Source organism: Pteropus vampyrus, unplaced genomic scaffold, assembly GCF_000151845.1.
Source record: "Pteropus vampyrus isolate Shadow unplaced genomic scaffold, Pvam_2.0 Scaffold273, whole genome shotgun sequence".
Classification (NCBI taxonomy): domain Eukaryota; kingdom Metazoa; phylum Chordata; class Mammalia; order Chiroptera; family Pteropodidae; genus Pteropus; species Pteropus vampyrus.
In genome coordinates, this window is record NW_011889054.1 from 431,512 (window position 1) to 447,923 (window position 16,412).

General features: G+C 31.4%; 1 protein-coding gene across 1 annotated transcript in view; it reads left to right on the forward strand.

The window, feature by feature from the left end:
- Window positions 1–16,412, forward strand: part of VPS13A (vacuolar protein sorting 13 homolog A) — a 190,048-nt gene that overhangs the window by 103,124 nt on the left and 70,512 nt on the right. The window contains exons 41-51 of the mRNA XM_011375502.2: window positions 2,273–2,365; window positions 2,859–3,215; window positions 3,804–3,905; window positions 5,232–5,390; window positions 5,573–5,828; window positions 7,185–7,345; window positions 8,336–8,439; window positions 12,677–12,959; window positions 14,930–15,325; window positions 15,586–15,690; window positions 15,811–15,957. Coding sequence (XP_011373804.1) covers window positions 2,273–2,365; window positions 2,859–3,215; window positions 3,804–3,905; window positions 5,232–5,390; window positions 5,573–5,828; window positions 7,185–7,345; window positions 8,336–8,439; window positions 12,677–12,959; window positions 14,930–15,325; window positions 15,586–15,690; window positions 15,811–15,957 — 2,163 coding nt within the window. The remainder of the gene's footprint in view (window positions 1–2,272; window positions 2,366–2,858; window positions 3,216–3,803; window positions 3,906–5,231; window positions 5,391–5,572; window positions 5,829–7,184; window positions 7,346–8,335; window positions 8,440–12,676; window positions 12,960–14,929; window positions 15,326–15,585; window positions 15,691–15,810; window positions 15,958–16,412) is intronic.

A 16,412-nucleotide genomic window follows, 5' to 3' on the forward strand; every position in this document is an offset into this window, starting at 1 on the left:
TTTTAAATTGATTTGTATGGACTGTATTATGAACACCTAGACTGTAGTATCATTTTGTCATGAACATGTTAGACCACTTGTATTTTTAATCCTAGGTAACTTAACTAGACTTGAACATATACAAATTGGGTAAGGATTAAAGCAGCATACATTCACATTATTTGGGGAAGAGGCTATTAAAAAAAGACCAATTTAAAACTTTCAAGTTAGAAACTTTTATGTGTATTTATAATAATACTTTTTTTTTTTTTTGCCTTCCCTAAGATCAAGAAATAACACAAATTTTATGTTGAAAATCTTGGATTATGTATTGTAATGTAGTTGGAATTTCCTATCCTTGAAATTTCAAGAAATAATATATTATTATGTAACATACCAGTTGCTCTTGCTGATTTATTAGATTAATAATAGATTTTAATGTGATTTCTTTGGAGAATGGTTTTGGATGTCATATATGTAGAAGTTGGAGGAACTTTGAGGAGAGCGATAGAGAAAGCCTAAATTTTATTGAACAGGTTCTCAGTAGAAATAATGGTCACAGGATGCTGCCAGTGAGGACTCAGAAAGCAGATAAAAAACATGTGATTAGAAATTAGAGGGCTGGCTTGATATGTAGTCACAGAAAGCTTTGCAAAATTGTGTCTTGCAGTTATGTGTAAAGTAGAACTTGTAAGTGACCAACATGGATATATAGCTACAGAGATTTCCAAGCTGCCTGATTTGAAGGTACTCAGCTGCCTGGTTTCCTACTATTTATAGTAAAATGCCAGAACAGGGAGAGAAATTGTGGGGAGAATGGTTAAATGAAAAGAACCAGGACTCATTGATTTTGATAATTCTCAGCCTTCCAAATGATATAAGATGTTATAAGTCAGAATTGGCTGCCAAAGTGTAGCATATAGAAAAGACTGTGATTATATTAACCTTTGGCTCAACCTCAACTCAAAAAATCATAGTGTTTAGTCACACAAAGGGCCCTTTCAAGAAATTACGGTGGTGTGTTTCTTTCATGTGTCTTAATCAAACTGGAGGAACTCTAGGAATTGGGTGTCACCCCTTAGCTGTCTCAGCAGGAGGCCATGATTATCTTAGAAAGATCTGTGAATATGGCTTTTGCCTAATGGAGTAAAACCTCATGATATCTGCAGTAGCCTTTAATGTTCTATGAAGTGTAGCTGCTAGGGGACAATTTCTCTCCCTTTGAGAAAATTATTTTAGCAGGAAAACTGCCAGCATAGGCCAAGAGGAATGGGGAATACAAAAGGAAGAGAGACTCTTGAACTCCCAAAATGCTACTGGCAGGAAACAGAATGATAAAACTACTTGGCTGCAAACTTGTGCTACTTTTTATAAAGAAAGAAGGATGACTCACTCAGACGGTGGAGCTGAGAGCCACAAAGAATTATTACTAGACTTTGAAACCTAATTAAGAAACTCATTTACCTGGCTGGGTTTCAGAAGTGCTTTGGACCACTGATTCCTTTTTACTTTCTGTTTTCCCAGCTTGAACTGGAATATGTGTAATAGTTATCCTGTGTCTGTTTCACCATTCTATACTGGGAGGGGTGGGAGCAGGGAGCTCATCTTTGTTTCATAATTCCACAAAGGGAGAGAAATTTTGCCCTAGCAGCTATACTTAATAGATTACACCCAGGAATTTCATCAACACCTGGACCTGATTTCAAATTCTGGACTTTTAGCTGATAAGAGATAGATGAGATTTTGACTTTTGAATTAATGAGAGACATGGATGAGAGATATATGATGAGATACAGATTTAGATAATGTGATTTTGGACTTTGGGTTATAATGGGATAAGACCTTTAGGAACCTTAAGAGAAGGTAGAATGTCTTTTCTGTTTGGGAGGAATGTGAGTTACTGAGTACTTGAGGGCAGAATCCTGCTTACGGCAGTCAGGGAGAACTCAGTTAATTTTGTAGTTTTTCTTATATAGATTAATTTATTTCATTGTAATTTCATAACGGAAGAAATACCATGACAAAATTTTATTTTAGTAGGTTTTATGGTTTTTCATATATTTAAGAAAAGAAATTCTTATATTGTTTTTTAATATTGTTGCTAATATTAATACTTCCTATTATAAATAATAAGTAAAGAGGATAATTAAGAAGTGTGTTATTGAGTCACATTTTTTTCAGCAGTTTTCACTAACTTGTTTATTTAGCATAGTTAGCTATTACTAGGAAAGTCTTTAAATAAAAATATTTTAAGAACAATGTTAATTTAGTGGTATTGATGTTTTCCTCATAGGTTTTGCAGCCCTGTGACTTGTTCTATCAAGCTACTCAGATCGGTACAGATCCACAAATGATTGATATATCGGTAAAATCTCTGACACTAAAGGTGAGTCCAAATGTAGTCATTTAGATCTTTAATTAACTTCATAAAAAATAAATAAAACCTAGAAATAAGCAATTGTAATAGCAAGTCTTTTCATGGTTAAATAAGCAAAAAACAGTTTTTAAAAATATGTGAAATGATATTTCATATACATTTTTGTAGTAAATGTTATCATATATTTTATTATTGGTGTTGGACTGCTTCTGTGGTTAACATCTAACATCCCTATACATACAACTATAGTATGTATAGTTGAAATTACACTTGATCAGTTTTAATATCTACAAGATTCAAGCAAATATCTTAACAATTGAAATTAGTTATGATAATCAAAACTTTTATAGGCAATAATTGTATCTGCTATTTCATGGTAGTGATATTTTATTTTAATATGATTCATGATCCTTAATCAAATGTATTTAATTTTTTTGAAGTATGTATTTTTAAAAGTGGTATGAGTAGATATTTTTTATGAGTTTAATTTTTTTTCCCTCAGGTTTCACCAGTTATCATAAATACTGTGATTACCATAACTTCAGCACTTTATACAACTAAGGAAACCATTCCACAAGAAACTGCTTCTTCTATAGCACATTTATGGGAAAAGAAGGATACGAAGAATTTAAAAATGTGGTTTCTTGAAGAACCAAATGAAGTTGAAAACATACCTCCCACAGCTGAATTGGTACCCAAAGGAGAGACAATAAGAATGAACATTGATTCTATTTTCATAGTTCTTGAGGCTGGAATTGGTCATAGAACAGTCCCTATGCTTTTGGCAAAATCGCGTTTTTCAGGGGAAGGCAAAAACTGGAGTTCCCTCATAAATCTCCACTGTCAGCTTGAGCTAGAAGTAAGTGTTTATAGTGTTTTGACCAGATTTTATAATAAATAATGCTACACACGGAATATTTTGGGAATCTTATTAAATATTTAAATTGAAAATATTGTAAATATGATGTTGGCTTACAAAAGTTTTAGAAGAAAGTTTACAAATTTTTGCCTTCATATAGTTTTAATGTGTACAGTAAGCCTTAACTTATCATCAGTAGGTTCTTTGACTTTAAGCAGAACATAACAAAACCAATTTTAACCATAGGCTAACTGATATAAATAAATTTGAGTTAAATTCCCATAATATCTCATCAATATTGTAACAAAACAACATTGAACAAAATGACATTATTTGAGGACCAGCTGTACATTACTTTAAAAGAGAGATTTATCTGGATTAAACTGTGAAGACTGAATTATGAAATTCACCAGGTGTGGAAAGCACTGAGAGAATTTGTCTAGGAAACTAATGAATGGCGTATAGTACAGTTTTCATACAGGAGAAATAGCACAGCCAAAAAAGGAATGGTAGTGGGAAACAGCATGGAAGATCATTTTAGCAAATACCAGAATGCCTTATTTAAAAAATTAAAAATTCTCTTTATAGGTACATTATTACAACGAAATGTTTGGCGTCTGGGAGCCTTTGCTTGAACCCTTAGAAATTGATCAGACTGAGGATTTTAGACCGTGGAATCTTGGAATCAAGGTATATTTGAAGTCTGAAAATTTTTCAAAAATTGAGGATGCTTACACCACACAAGACACATTAATTTTTATCACAACAAAGTTCAAGTTTTCTCATTATGAGCCTTGCTTCATGCTTTCCTGTTTGACCTCTGAGTGTAATTTTCAAATCGAAAGCCAATGCCTCCTATGCTTTTTCTAATACAAATAAATATGTAACATATGTACTAGACACTGTACACGATGTACTCTTGCTTTAACACTTAAACACTTACAGCAGACGTCTGAAGAAGATAATATTTTTAACTACATTTTAACATGTGAGCGGACTGAGACTAGAGAGGTTACGAGGCTTCACTAAGTAATAATACCTTGGAAGAGGTAGCATACAGTTCTGGCTACAGAGTCCCCACTCATATTAAAATGCCACTGGCATCTTGTTAGTTGTTTATACTGAGTTTCCTTTGTCTTCTGAAGGGTGTGTATGTAGAAGAAAATATTACTTACTCGTAATATAGTATGAATATATGTAATCATTAGAACAACAACCTTTATTTTATTTTTAAGCGTGCTATATAGTTCACAAGTGGGTAAACTGGATTTTTTTTTTTTTAATTAGACTTTTAAATGGATGAAATTGTGCTTCTGAAGCAGGAGGCTACAAAATTACTAGCATGTCTGCTCCCTAGTGAAGATTCAGTCAACCTGCAGATAAATTTTCAGTGGTTTAAAGGCAATTAAAGTAATAACAATGGTGACTGGCTTGACATGTCCAGCTTTTTGTATTAGATCACTACATTTGATTTTCCACATATTTCAGATAAAGTATTTGGACAAAGGAACTTACTTGGTGATTTTTAGGTCAGAATATACACTGCAGTGGATCTGTGAATCCTAAAAAAAGGTAGATGATATTGATTCTCATGAATGCTAGGTTCTAGTTCTGAAACTATCAGATTTTTTAAGTCCCTGGTTTTCCGTTCTTTCTTTATAGCATGACCAATAGACTAAATGACTTCTCGCTTTGAATTTCTATGTGCTATGAAGTATGTGCTTTTCATTTTCATTCCGATGCCACATGCATTTAGTAATTTTTTTTTTTTCTCCTAAAATGTGCCTGTCATTCTAGTATCAGTATTTTCTCTAATACTGCCCCTGTCTTATGTGACCTCAGTTGGCTGGTATCCAAGCAATTCCAGTAAGGCAGTACAACTAATAAAATTTTTTGCTCTCTCTGATGTTATTATTGGGATTTGTCTAAAGTTTGTCTTTCCTTTGCAAAATTAGTTATGTTGTGCTCATAGGAATACACTTTCCTTATATTTCTATAATTTATATGTCATTTTAGATGAAAAAGAAAGCAAAAAAGGCCATTGTTGAGTCAGATACTGAAGAAGAAAATTATAGAGTGCCAGAATATAAAACTGTCATCAGTTTCTATTCAAAAGACCAACTAAACATTACATTATCCAAATGTGGTCTTGTAATGTTAAATAATTTAGTCAAGGTAAGAAAAGACATTTGAAACTTTAAATGTTGCTCTACTAGTCTGCGTTAATCCTTTTCTTTATCGAATAAGACTTTTTTTTTTTTTTCTATTTAGTTGTTTGTAGTATGTCCATTAGTGTTCTGCTTGTCATTTATTTTTCCACATTTCATTTTATTTTACTTACAATAACTCTTCTTTAGGCATTTGCAGAAGCTGCCACTGGATCTTCAGCTGCCTTCGTAAGGGATCTAGCACCATTTATAATTTTAAATTCTCTTGGACTTAATATCACTGTTTTACCAAGTGATTCTTTTAGCGTACTCAACGTTCCAATGGCAAAATCATATGTATTGAAAAGTGAGGAGAGTTTAAGTATGGATTATGTCCGAACTAAAGACAATGATCATTTCAATGCAATGACCAGCCTAAGCAGCAAACTTTTCTTCATTCTTCTTAGTAAGTGATAAATTACCTTCTTAGGGGTTTAATTTCTTTTAAGTTATATTTTACATCCCATTTTACTCATTTTAAAATTTCCTTCCTAATAGATTGGGAATTTTGTTTCATCCTTTACAGGGCTTTAGTTGCTGTTGTTACTATATTTTTGTATGCTAAAGTCTAACTTTTTTTGTTCATTGCTTTATTTAGAGTCTGATAGTTTACTGCTTAATGTTTTGGGGAGGAAAAATACTAGATCTCATGCTCATTCAGCTTTTACAGACTATATCTCTTAGTTGTTGTTTTAACCACTTCTAGTATGGCTCAGTTGTATTCCACCAGTGCAGCTGAATGAATTCAAAATAAGGTTTGAATTTATAGAAATGGCACATTGTAATGGTTTGGGACTTTGTAAGTAATTACATTCTGTCTGTTGAGGTAGAATTTTTTTTTTGTCCTTTCGGCTTCCCAAAAGTTTTTCATTTTCATGAGAGGCGAAAGTAAATCAATTCTTAAGTTACCATAATATCCACTCATTGTGAAGTTAAACAGTCCCAAAGCCTCACCCACACCACTTTCAAAACTTTGACATTTAAATAGTTATAGAAAAGAGCCTTTGAAAGGTTAATTAGATATGGTATAAGAGTGTCAAAACTGATAGCTAGTGCTTTCTCCTAGTCAGGAAATGATGCACAGCAATGGCTAGGTTTTAGGTATTGTCTGAGCATTGTCATTGAATTGTTTTTATCAGTTTTTGAACTAATATTTTAGGAATGAGGTGAGAGGATTTATGTAAATAAGTAATTCACCCCCCCCATATGGTATATGTATGTATATTAGATAAATGTGTATAAAATTTTGTGTAATCAAATCCTAGATATTGCACAGCATCATACGTTGTTGGAAAATTAAAAACTGAAAAATTGCAGCTACCTTGGTAATTGCCAATAAATGCATGAAGGTATTAGGCTCTGGTTATTATAATAGCAAATCAGAGATCAGTGTTCTTGCATGTTATAATCCTCTCAATTATTTTAAAAAGGTTTCTGAAACCTTTTTGTTTATAAGTGTTGTCTTAGGTCAAAGTACTGAATGATTTTTTAATTAAAATTTTTTTTTGGTTAAAAGCTTCAAAGGTTTTAGATGAATGCTGCGGAAATGCATTGTGGCTTTTAAAAATATCCCTTTGTACACATGGTATCTATAAGAGAACTGCCCTTTGTATAATCTCTTCTGTATAGTCTTAAGTCCAAAGACTTGAGGGACTGTTATTCATAACTTTAAGAAATCATCCCATGTTTCTGATATTTAACATCTATTTAAAATTAATATGTGATGATTTATAATAAAAATTTTCATATATGTTCAATTTAGCACCTGCTAATCACTCTACTACTGATAAAATTCCTTTAACAAAAGTGGGACGACGACTATACACTGTAAGACACAGAGAATCTGGAGTTGAAAGGTCTATTGTTTGCCAAATTGATACAGTGGAAGGAAATAAGAAGGTAACAGTTCGATCCCCAATGCAGGTAGGAAATGATCCTTTTTTTGTGAAGCATGTGACATTTGTGTGCTAATAAAAAAACTAAACTGAAGCAAATTACTACCAAAAGAACACAAGTTATGGTAGCAGTACCGCTAATATCAAAAAGAATAATCATTACCAGTAATCATAGTGCTCTAATGTGAGCAGTGATAGGATGTTGAATATACTTCTTGTGATTTTGTTGTAGGACTATTTTGTAAAACCTTTTTGGAGTATTGTAAAAATCAAGCCATTAATATTTTGTTGTAGTCTTTGTAGTGTATATATATATTTGGTTTTTTAAGTACAGGATGTGGTGAGAGAAAATTTTTATAGTTTTATTAAGGTAAAATTGATATATAATAAATTGCATATATTTAAAGTTGAGTTTTGAAACAAAAATCTATTTATGAAAGCTTCATCACAATCATAATTAATATATTTATCTTCCCCCAAAAGTTCCCCCTCTTCCTACTTCCCAGGCATCCACTGATGTATTTTCCATTAAATCGTCTTGACACTTTATGTATTCTGAACTTTATTCTTCAACATAGTTATGTTAGTTTGAAAGTGATCCTTTCAGCCCTTATTTTTAACTTTTTAGGTGGGACTCAATCAAGACTAAACCTTTAGTCCAAGACTAAAGGATTTAGTGCCACTAGTAAGACGCTAAAACCAATAACTTCTATACTAAACAAGTTTTACCACTTTGGCTGATGAGAAAAGGAACTATGATATATGTCAACACCAAAAATTGTTCTGCCTGCCCCTTTCAGATGGATCTTTACTGAGCCTTAGATAGTTTACTCATGTGCATGTGGAAACTTGTATTTTGTAGGATAAATAATTCCATGTTTGTTTCTTTTATAATTTGTATTAACAAGATAAATATTGTCTGATAGTTCCTTTGTTGGGATATTTAGATGGAATGTTTTTTGATGCCTTTAGAGTCTTAGATTAATTATTCTAAATACTATTTCTTTTTCTTTTCCAGATGAGAAATCATTTTTCAATCCCACTTTCTGTGTATGAAGGAGATACTTTATTGGGCACAGCTTCACCTGGAAATGAATTTAACATACCATTAGCATCTTACCGGTGATTTTTTTTCTTTATTTTTTTTGTTTGCTCTAAGGTCTCTTATAGAATTTTTAGTTCTGAATGGTAGGAATATCAGTCTTTAAATGATCAAGCTTTGATCATATCCATCCCTTAATATCTCGTCTTATCTTACTAAGTTTCAGGGTACTTAGAAATTTCAGGATACTTACAAGGTTTTTTTAAGAAATATTATTTAATGTATTTAATTTATACTATGTAAATTATTTATGCTTTACTAGTAAATACAGTCATTTCATGCTTGCAATATGGCCATCATAACCACAATCATATATATTCATAATTCTTTAAAAGGTCTAATCGAGGGTGATTGGTGTCTTCTGGATTTATATATACTATATGAAATGATTTTTATTTTTCAAAAGTTTTATAATAGAATTTTTTTGAAATTTAGAAAACATACAATATTTTATCTTTTATTGCACATTTAGATTGTTTAGTGATAGAATTTTAATCAATCTTAAGTATTTAAAGTAATTTCATTAAACAATATAAAATCTTAAAGAATTATTAAAATTGTAACAAAATACTAATGAGGGCTAGTCTCATAATTACAGGTTTAACATTATAACAGATGAGTATTCTTTTTCAGGATATATAATTTGAATTGAAAATTTAAAACAAGGAAAAATGGAGAGTAAACTCTATTAGAGAATAAAACTTTCCTCAGATTAAACATCATAGTTTGTCTAAGGTATCATTCAGAACACACACTAGAAATGGACACTTAGGCTACAGAAAGATGGAGAGGCGAAACTGTAAGCAAAACTATAAGTGCTTAAATATCCCCTGTCTTTATTCATTTTGACCCATACCACGGAGTTCAGGATTGGATCCCTAGTGTTTAGAAGATAATCTAGCAGTTTTAGGCACATATTTTCAGGTCTTAGACCTGCTCACCATAATGAATATTTTATTGTTTAGACCGTCTAATGAGTATTTTATTGCTTAGTTCAAACTTGCTGAGGGAAAGAATTCAAGTGAGAGAATAACAAAATCATTGTTTATAGTATTTGACCTTGTTCTAGAGAGGATTTTGGGTGGGTTACAAGACTAAAGATTGCAGCATGTAAGGTATGTTTAAAAATTCCTACGAAGAACTTTAAATTCATTTTGTCTTTGGATAATAAATATTAGTTGCAGTCTGCTTTGTTTTTAATAAATTATTGCTGTGTATTTGGTGATCGTTCATAGAAAAGTTAGGCCACTAGAGTATACTTTTGTGTTCAAGGCTAAATATTAACTTATTACATGGAAGCTCATCAATCTTTATTAGAATTATTAGTGACGAACCAGCTCGGATTTCATATTTGATATTCTTCTAATCCAATTCTTAGATGTAGGTATACTTATATTTACGATACGAAGTCTTGGAGGTTCAGTTGACTCCCCTCTGCTGTGGAAAAGACCAGCTCTCCTTTCACTTGTGCATTCATTTCAGTATTCTCAATCTATAAATGTGTCTGTTCTTTGGAGTCTTTGAAATAGTTTTTATGTCTTACCAGTTTTCTCATTTAATTGAGTTAAATAAAATCTTGTAACATTTGTTCACTTTGCATATCTATGAGAATCATGATTTTACCCACTTTTGAAAATTATCCTTCAACAGCACACATATATAGGACAAGGGGGATTGATTGGGTGATCTTAACCAAAGTAAAAAGCACAAACTGTAGAATTACACAAACATGGATTCAAATCCTGGTGCTTTGAAGCACGCAGGGCCACTGTACTGCACACCTCCAGGGGTGCTATTCACATTGCAGTTTTTGTAAATGATGCTTCCCTGCTTAGTACTTTGCATTGGTCTGTACTACATTCATGGCAGTGCCGCCTTCAAGAGCAATCTGAGTGTGCATGAATGTGTACACTAGCAGAGATAGCCTGTCTCATCCTTGTGCTTCAGTGATGATGAAATGTTTTATGAACCTGTAATGTATATGTGCTTAGCTATCAAGTAAGCAAAGAGCACAGGAGTAGAAAATTTTTTTAATAAATGATACGAGGTCTTAAATTAACAAATTGCTATTTATACCTGTAGAATTTACATATACTGATTCTTAAATTTAATTCATTTGACAAACATTTATCAAGTGTTTTTGTTGTGTGTAAGGCACTACTTATAGGATACCAAGATGAATTGGAACAGCAGTCTCCCTTTGGGAGACTGATATATTATGAAATACAGAATGTAGAAAAATGACAGGTTGCAGGGAGTTACAGAAAGAGTTAATAGTTGCAGAAAACTATGGAAGACAAGCGATTAATGATTGATTCCTGGGCAAGGTACATGAATTATAGGTAAAATATAGTAATGTGGAGATGAGCGGGGAAATGCAATCTTAAGGTCAAGGAATTGCAAGAACAAGATAAGGAGGCATGAAAATAGGGTTTATATAGGTCTATAAAGAATAGTTAAGGTTCGATTGGAGTATATTGGAAGATGAAATTTGAAAGATCTAAGTTCACATCGAGGTAGTTGATCTCTCATTGTCTTGGCCTCATTTATATAAATTTTGTCTTCATCTTTAATATCATGTTTCTTCCTTTCTCTCTGAGAACATTTGGTGTTCTGTTTCAAGACCATTCACTCTGTCAGCTCTTCTTATCTAGAACCTCTTGCCATTGATCATTTCGTGTTTACTCCTCATTCATTTCTTAAACTTTCCTTTAACCTTGCATATTTCTTTAATTCAAGTCTTGTCTTTAGAACAGAGCTTTTTGGGAAAATTTTCATTTCTGCAAAACACTCTGCAGCCAGACTAGAAAGAATTAACCACATTCTCATGCCCTCAGTCGGCTGCGTACATGTTTTTGGTACCTATCACAGTACAGTAGTTATCTTTTAACAATACATTTCCTGCCTGATGGTGATCTCTTTAAGAGTCAAGAATGACATACTCACTTGTTCATTTTTAGTTTGACCTTTGGTAAATAATGAATCTAATAAATATTTTGGTGATCTGGATGAGTGTATTGGCATTAGCTTAATTTAGAGAAAATTAAGTTTTCATTTTTAAGTATTAGAAGTATAGATGAAAAAGAAAATGAAAATCACAGAATATAGAAGTAGAATAGGCTAAATCTTATAATTGATTTAACAGATCATTATATTTATGTGTATGTCAGGAGAGAAGGAAAGTCTAATATTATTATTTCATAGTCCACAGTGCCGGTAGCTGGAATTTCCTGAGAAAAGAACACACAGAGGAAAAGTGGGTATGGCGGGTTCAGAGTTTAATCTAGCAAACTCAGGGCATGATCAGACATCATTACAAAAGTATGTAGTAGATACTTACAATTTTAGGACTAGAGCTTCAGAAAATAATCAGGAATAGAGATAGTATTGACAATTTTTTTTATCTCTAACAGATAGTGTTACAATCATTAATTAGCCATACAAATATAAAATATTTCTTAAGTGTTTATACTTGGATACAGCTTAGGTTTAAAAAATTATTAAACCTAAAATATAGGTGAAATGTAAACAAAGAGTGTGATATTTAAATATATGGATTAGTCATATGTGACACCCAGTGATTTTGTCACTATCTTCTTGCAACCTGTGCCCAACATTTCAATAAAGTTAAATTTCTGTTCATTTCATTAATCTTGTAAAACTGGTGATTAATTTTTTCAATAGAAATATTTATTAAGCTCATGAACTCATTCCTAGCATGTTCTTCCTCTCAGGACCATGTATCTAGGAAAGCCAACTTCTTTAAGTTAAATGTACAAGTCATAGATAATAGTATATGCTTGCTTTGCATATATGATCTATATGATATGTATTTTTTGTAAGAAACTAGTTATTGTAAATATCCTTTTTTCAATGTATTTTTCAAGTACAGTTGATATACACTGTTATGTTAGTTTCAGGTATACAATATAGTGATTAGGCATTTATATACTTTATGAAGTGATCATCCCCATAAGTCCAGTATCCATATGACAGCATACATAGTTCATTGTAAACATACATTTGAGACAGTATGTTTGTAAGAAAAATATTCGTCTCTGGAAAGCCAAATATCTTGATTAGTTTCCAGAAAGTTAAGATGAAAATATCTGTCTGTGTTACCTATCTCTAAGAAGAATGTGAAAATATAAAAATGTACTATAATAGTATTGAGGGAGGTAATTTTATTGTTCTAAAGCATATAATCATATAATTTAATGTTTTCTTTTAAAGCATATTGTTTAATCTTTTATGCAGATCACTCCTTTCTCTGAAGCCAGAAGACAAGGACTATCAAATGTGTGAAGGAATAGACTTTGAAGAAATTATTAAAAATGATGGTACTTTTCTAAAGAAGAAATGTAGACCTATAAACCCTTCCAAGAAACCATTTATCATTAATGTTGTCCCAGAAAAAGATAACTTGACATCTCTGTCAGTGTATTCCGAAGATGATTGGGACTTACCATACGTATTGCATCTTTGGCCACCTGTCCTACTCCGAAATCTTCTTCCTTACAAAATTGCTTATTACTTAGAGGTATTCCGGAATTTTGTAAATGCCTTTGTGTCTTTGATTTTGTAGCTTTAGTTATTTAAAATTGTGAACAATAAAACAATGTTTTAAAGTTCTAATAAAAAGTATAGTACTGGTGACAGATAATAATTTCAAATGGAAATGTTTCAATTATGTCGTATAAAAAGAGGATTTAAAAAGAAATATTTTCCACTGCTTTACCTTAGAAATCTGGTTACTAAATTGAATATAAATTATACACACAAATGTGATATGTCATTTAAAAAAATATTTATAAGAGTAATATATATTCCTATTAGAAAGTTTAGAAAATAGAGATAATAAAAATTGCTTAAAATCACACCATCTGAAGGTAGCACTTCAGATGAAAATATTTCAATTTTTGAATATATACTTTTAAATTTTTTCCATGCCTGTATATTTCATATCTTATATAGATGGATACTAATTCTTGAAATAAATATAAGGATTGATATTAAAATAATATTTATGTACTAGGCTTAAATGGAAAAAACCCTGTTACATTGTATTATTCTCATGCTGATTCTTTAAAAGGATTTTATGTCCTATACTTTCTCTTTTAAATCTCTGTTTTAACAGATTATGTCTGATTACTTCCTATTGTTATAACAGGAATCTCTCCACCTTAAGGTTTTAATATTCCATCTGCTATGATTATCAAAAATAAAGTAGTTCTTCATTGTAATCTATTATTTTTATTATAATTTATTTATTATTGGGTTTACTATATGTTTATACTTCTCTAACAAATTTTTGGGGGGAATGACGGTAACATATCTGTGATAAAAGAATATCTTTTTCCTTATGGTTGGCAGATATAGTGGTTAAGAATTTCAACTTCGCTGTCAGATAGATTTGAGATTTAATCCTAGCTCTGTCATTTTCTAGCTGTATATCTTTAGGCAAGTTATCTTTCTAAATCATTTGTCTTAGTCAATAAAATGTGGGCAATAGTAAAACCTACATGATTGGGATATGGGGAAAATTAAATTAGATAATGTGTGTAAAGGATTTAGCACAGTGTCTGATAGGCACATGGATGCCTTTTATTTACCTCTTTAATATCACCAGCACTACTATTCTATTTTGTAGAATATTAACATTTCAAGTACTAGAGCTTAAATTATTTTTGGTTTAAATAATTTAAAATCTTAAGATCAAAAGATTTCTGTGTTATAACAACAGGAAGGAAACAGGTTATCGATGCTGGGAAAACTGCTGATATATCCAGACATACTATCTATATTCCATTCCCATAGAACTTTCAATTTGATGCTTTTCAGGATCACATTCTGTTTGCTAGTTTCCAAAGGATATGATCCATTTTTAGGAAGACAATTTAGCTGTGATATGGAGAAAGGATTAGAGGAGACAAGAGCAGTTAGTAGACTCTTAAAGTGAGAGGTAACAATGATGTGAACTAAGGTAATGGAAGTGTGGGTGGAGAGAAATGAACAGTTTTGAGAGATATATAAGATGTATAAACAGTCTATAAACAGTGACCGATGAGGGATTGTTAAAAATCAAGAATAGGAGTTAGTAAGGATTGCTTATTTTGAATTACCATCAGTTTTCTCATACACTTTTCATTATCTTTTAGTTTTCAAAACTAAAATCACTAATGGATAAGATTTTTAAAAATGTTTTACTAATTGGAGTGTTTTATAATGTTTATTAGTTCCAGCAGTTTCACATTGTTTAGTTTTATCCTCAAACTTGTCCTTTGAGGTCCATCACTTAGACCATTTTATAAATACAGTAACTCAAATCTCAGATAATTTATAGAAGTTTACATAGTTGGCAGAGCAAGGCCTTGAATATAAGTCTTCTAACTTGTTTTGACAGAGATATTGCAAAAGCATTTTGTATAGCATTTAGAATCCTCAAATATAAGTTTTTGGCATGTTATTCTGAAACATTTAAAAATTTACTATATATTTTTTTTATTACAGGGAATTGAACATAGAGTTTTTACTTTGGATGAAGGACGTTCTGCCCAGATTTGTACTGTGCAATTTGATAAAGCCCGGCTACATTTAAAATTACTTGACTATCTTAATCATGATTGGAAAAGTGAATATCATATAAAACCTAATCAACAAGATATAAGTTTCATCAACTTCACATGTGTTACAGACATAGAAAAGACTGATTTAGATATTGCTATCCATGTGACTTATAACCCCGGCCAGACAATTATCGCATTTCACAGTCCTTACTGGATGGTCAATAAAACTGGTCGAATGTTACAATATAAAGCAGATGGAATTCATCGAAAGCATCCACCTAATTACAAAAAGCCAGTTCTCTTTTCTTTTCAGCCAAAGCACTTTTTTAATAACAATAAGGTATGTATTTTTTTTTATTTTCATTCTTTTTTAGCTATTTATCAATCCATTTTAGATTTTAGAATTTTGAATAAAATATGAAACAAAAATAACATTTGTTAAATATTTGAGGTTAAAGAGGTTAAAAAGATTAGAATTTATTGCGAAATGTTTTGTACATTAACAATATAATATTATACTAAAAAACAAAAAATATTCAATTTAGGTAGGAATTTTTAAAGGTACCTAAATTGTAATGTATTTAAATTATTTTTTCCTAGGTTCAGCTTATGGTAACTGATAGTGAATTGTCAGATCAGTTTTCAATTGATACTGTTGGTAGTCATGGAGCTGTTAAATGTAAAGGTCTGAAAATAGACTATCAAGTAAGTTCATTCTGTGCTTATCAGAAAACTTTTATTTAAACTATATTGACTACTGAATTTTTATAAGGATGTTGTGATAATGTAACAAATTTTTGTAATGTTAATATTTTTTTTCCTTAGGTTGGTGTCACTATAGACCTCAGCAGTTTTAACATTACCAGAATTGTGACATTTACCCCTTTTTATATGATTGAAAACAAAAGCCGATATCGTATAGCAGTGGCTGAAGAGGGAAATGATAAATGGCTTTCTCTTGATTTGGAGCAGGTGGGTGGATAAATTTCAGTAATCTTCCTCTTTGGGTTTTCATTTTCTTTGAAGTAAGATAACTGAGATCACTAATATTTTAACTCCCCATCCCTCCATTTTCTTTCAGTTCCATGAACATTTATTATTTGTACCAAACTCTAGGTATTTAATTATTAAAAATTGAACCTTGCCATCTGGGAATACATTGCTTGATAAGGGAGGTATACATTTAACAGTTAATAACCAAATGGGGTCAAATACAACAGGAGATGACCAGATAAGGTATAAATGTAGGAAAGGGAAGGAAATGATTTGTTCTCTCCCAGAAGCTTTCAGGAATGCCTTTACAGTGTAGATTAAGCCAGTTATTTTAAGAAGGTGTTAGTGACTTAAGAGTGAAGTGTTTATTCTACTCCATCTTTAGCTAATAGATTTCTGTGTAAAAACTTTTTGAAAGACTGCCTAAGGTTGAT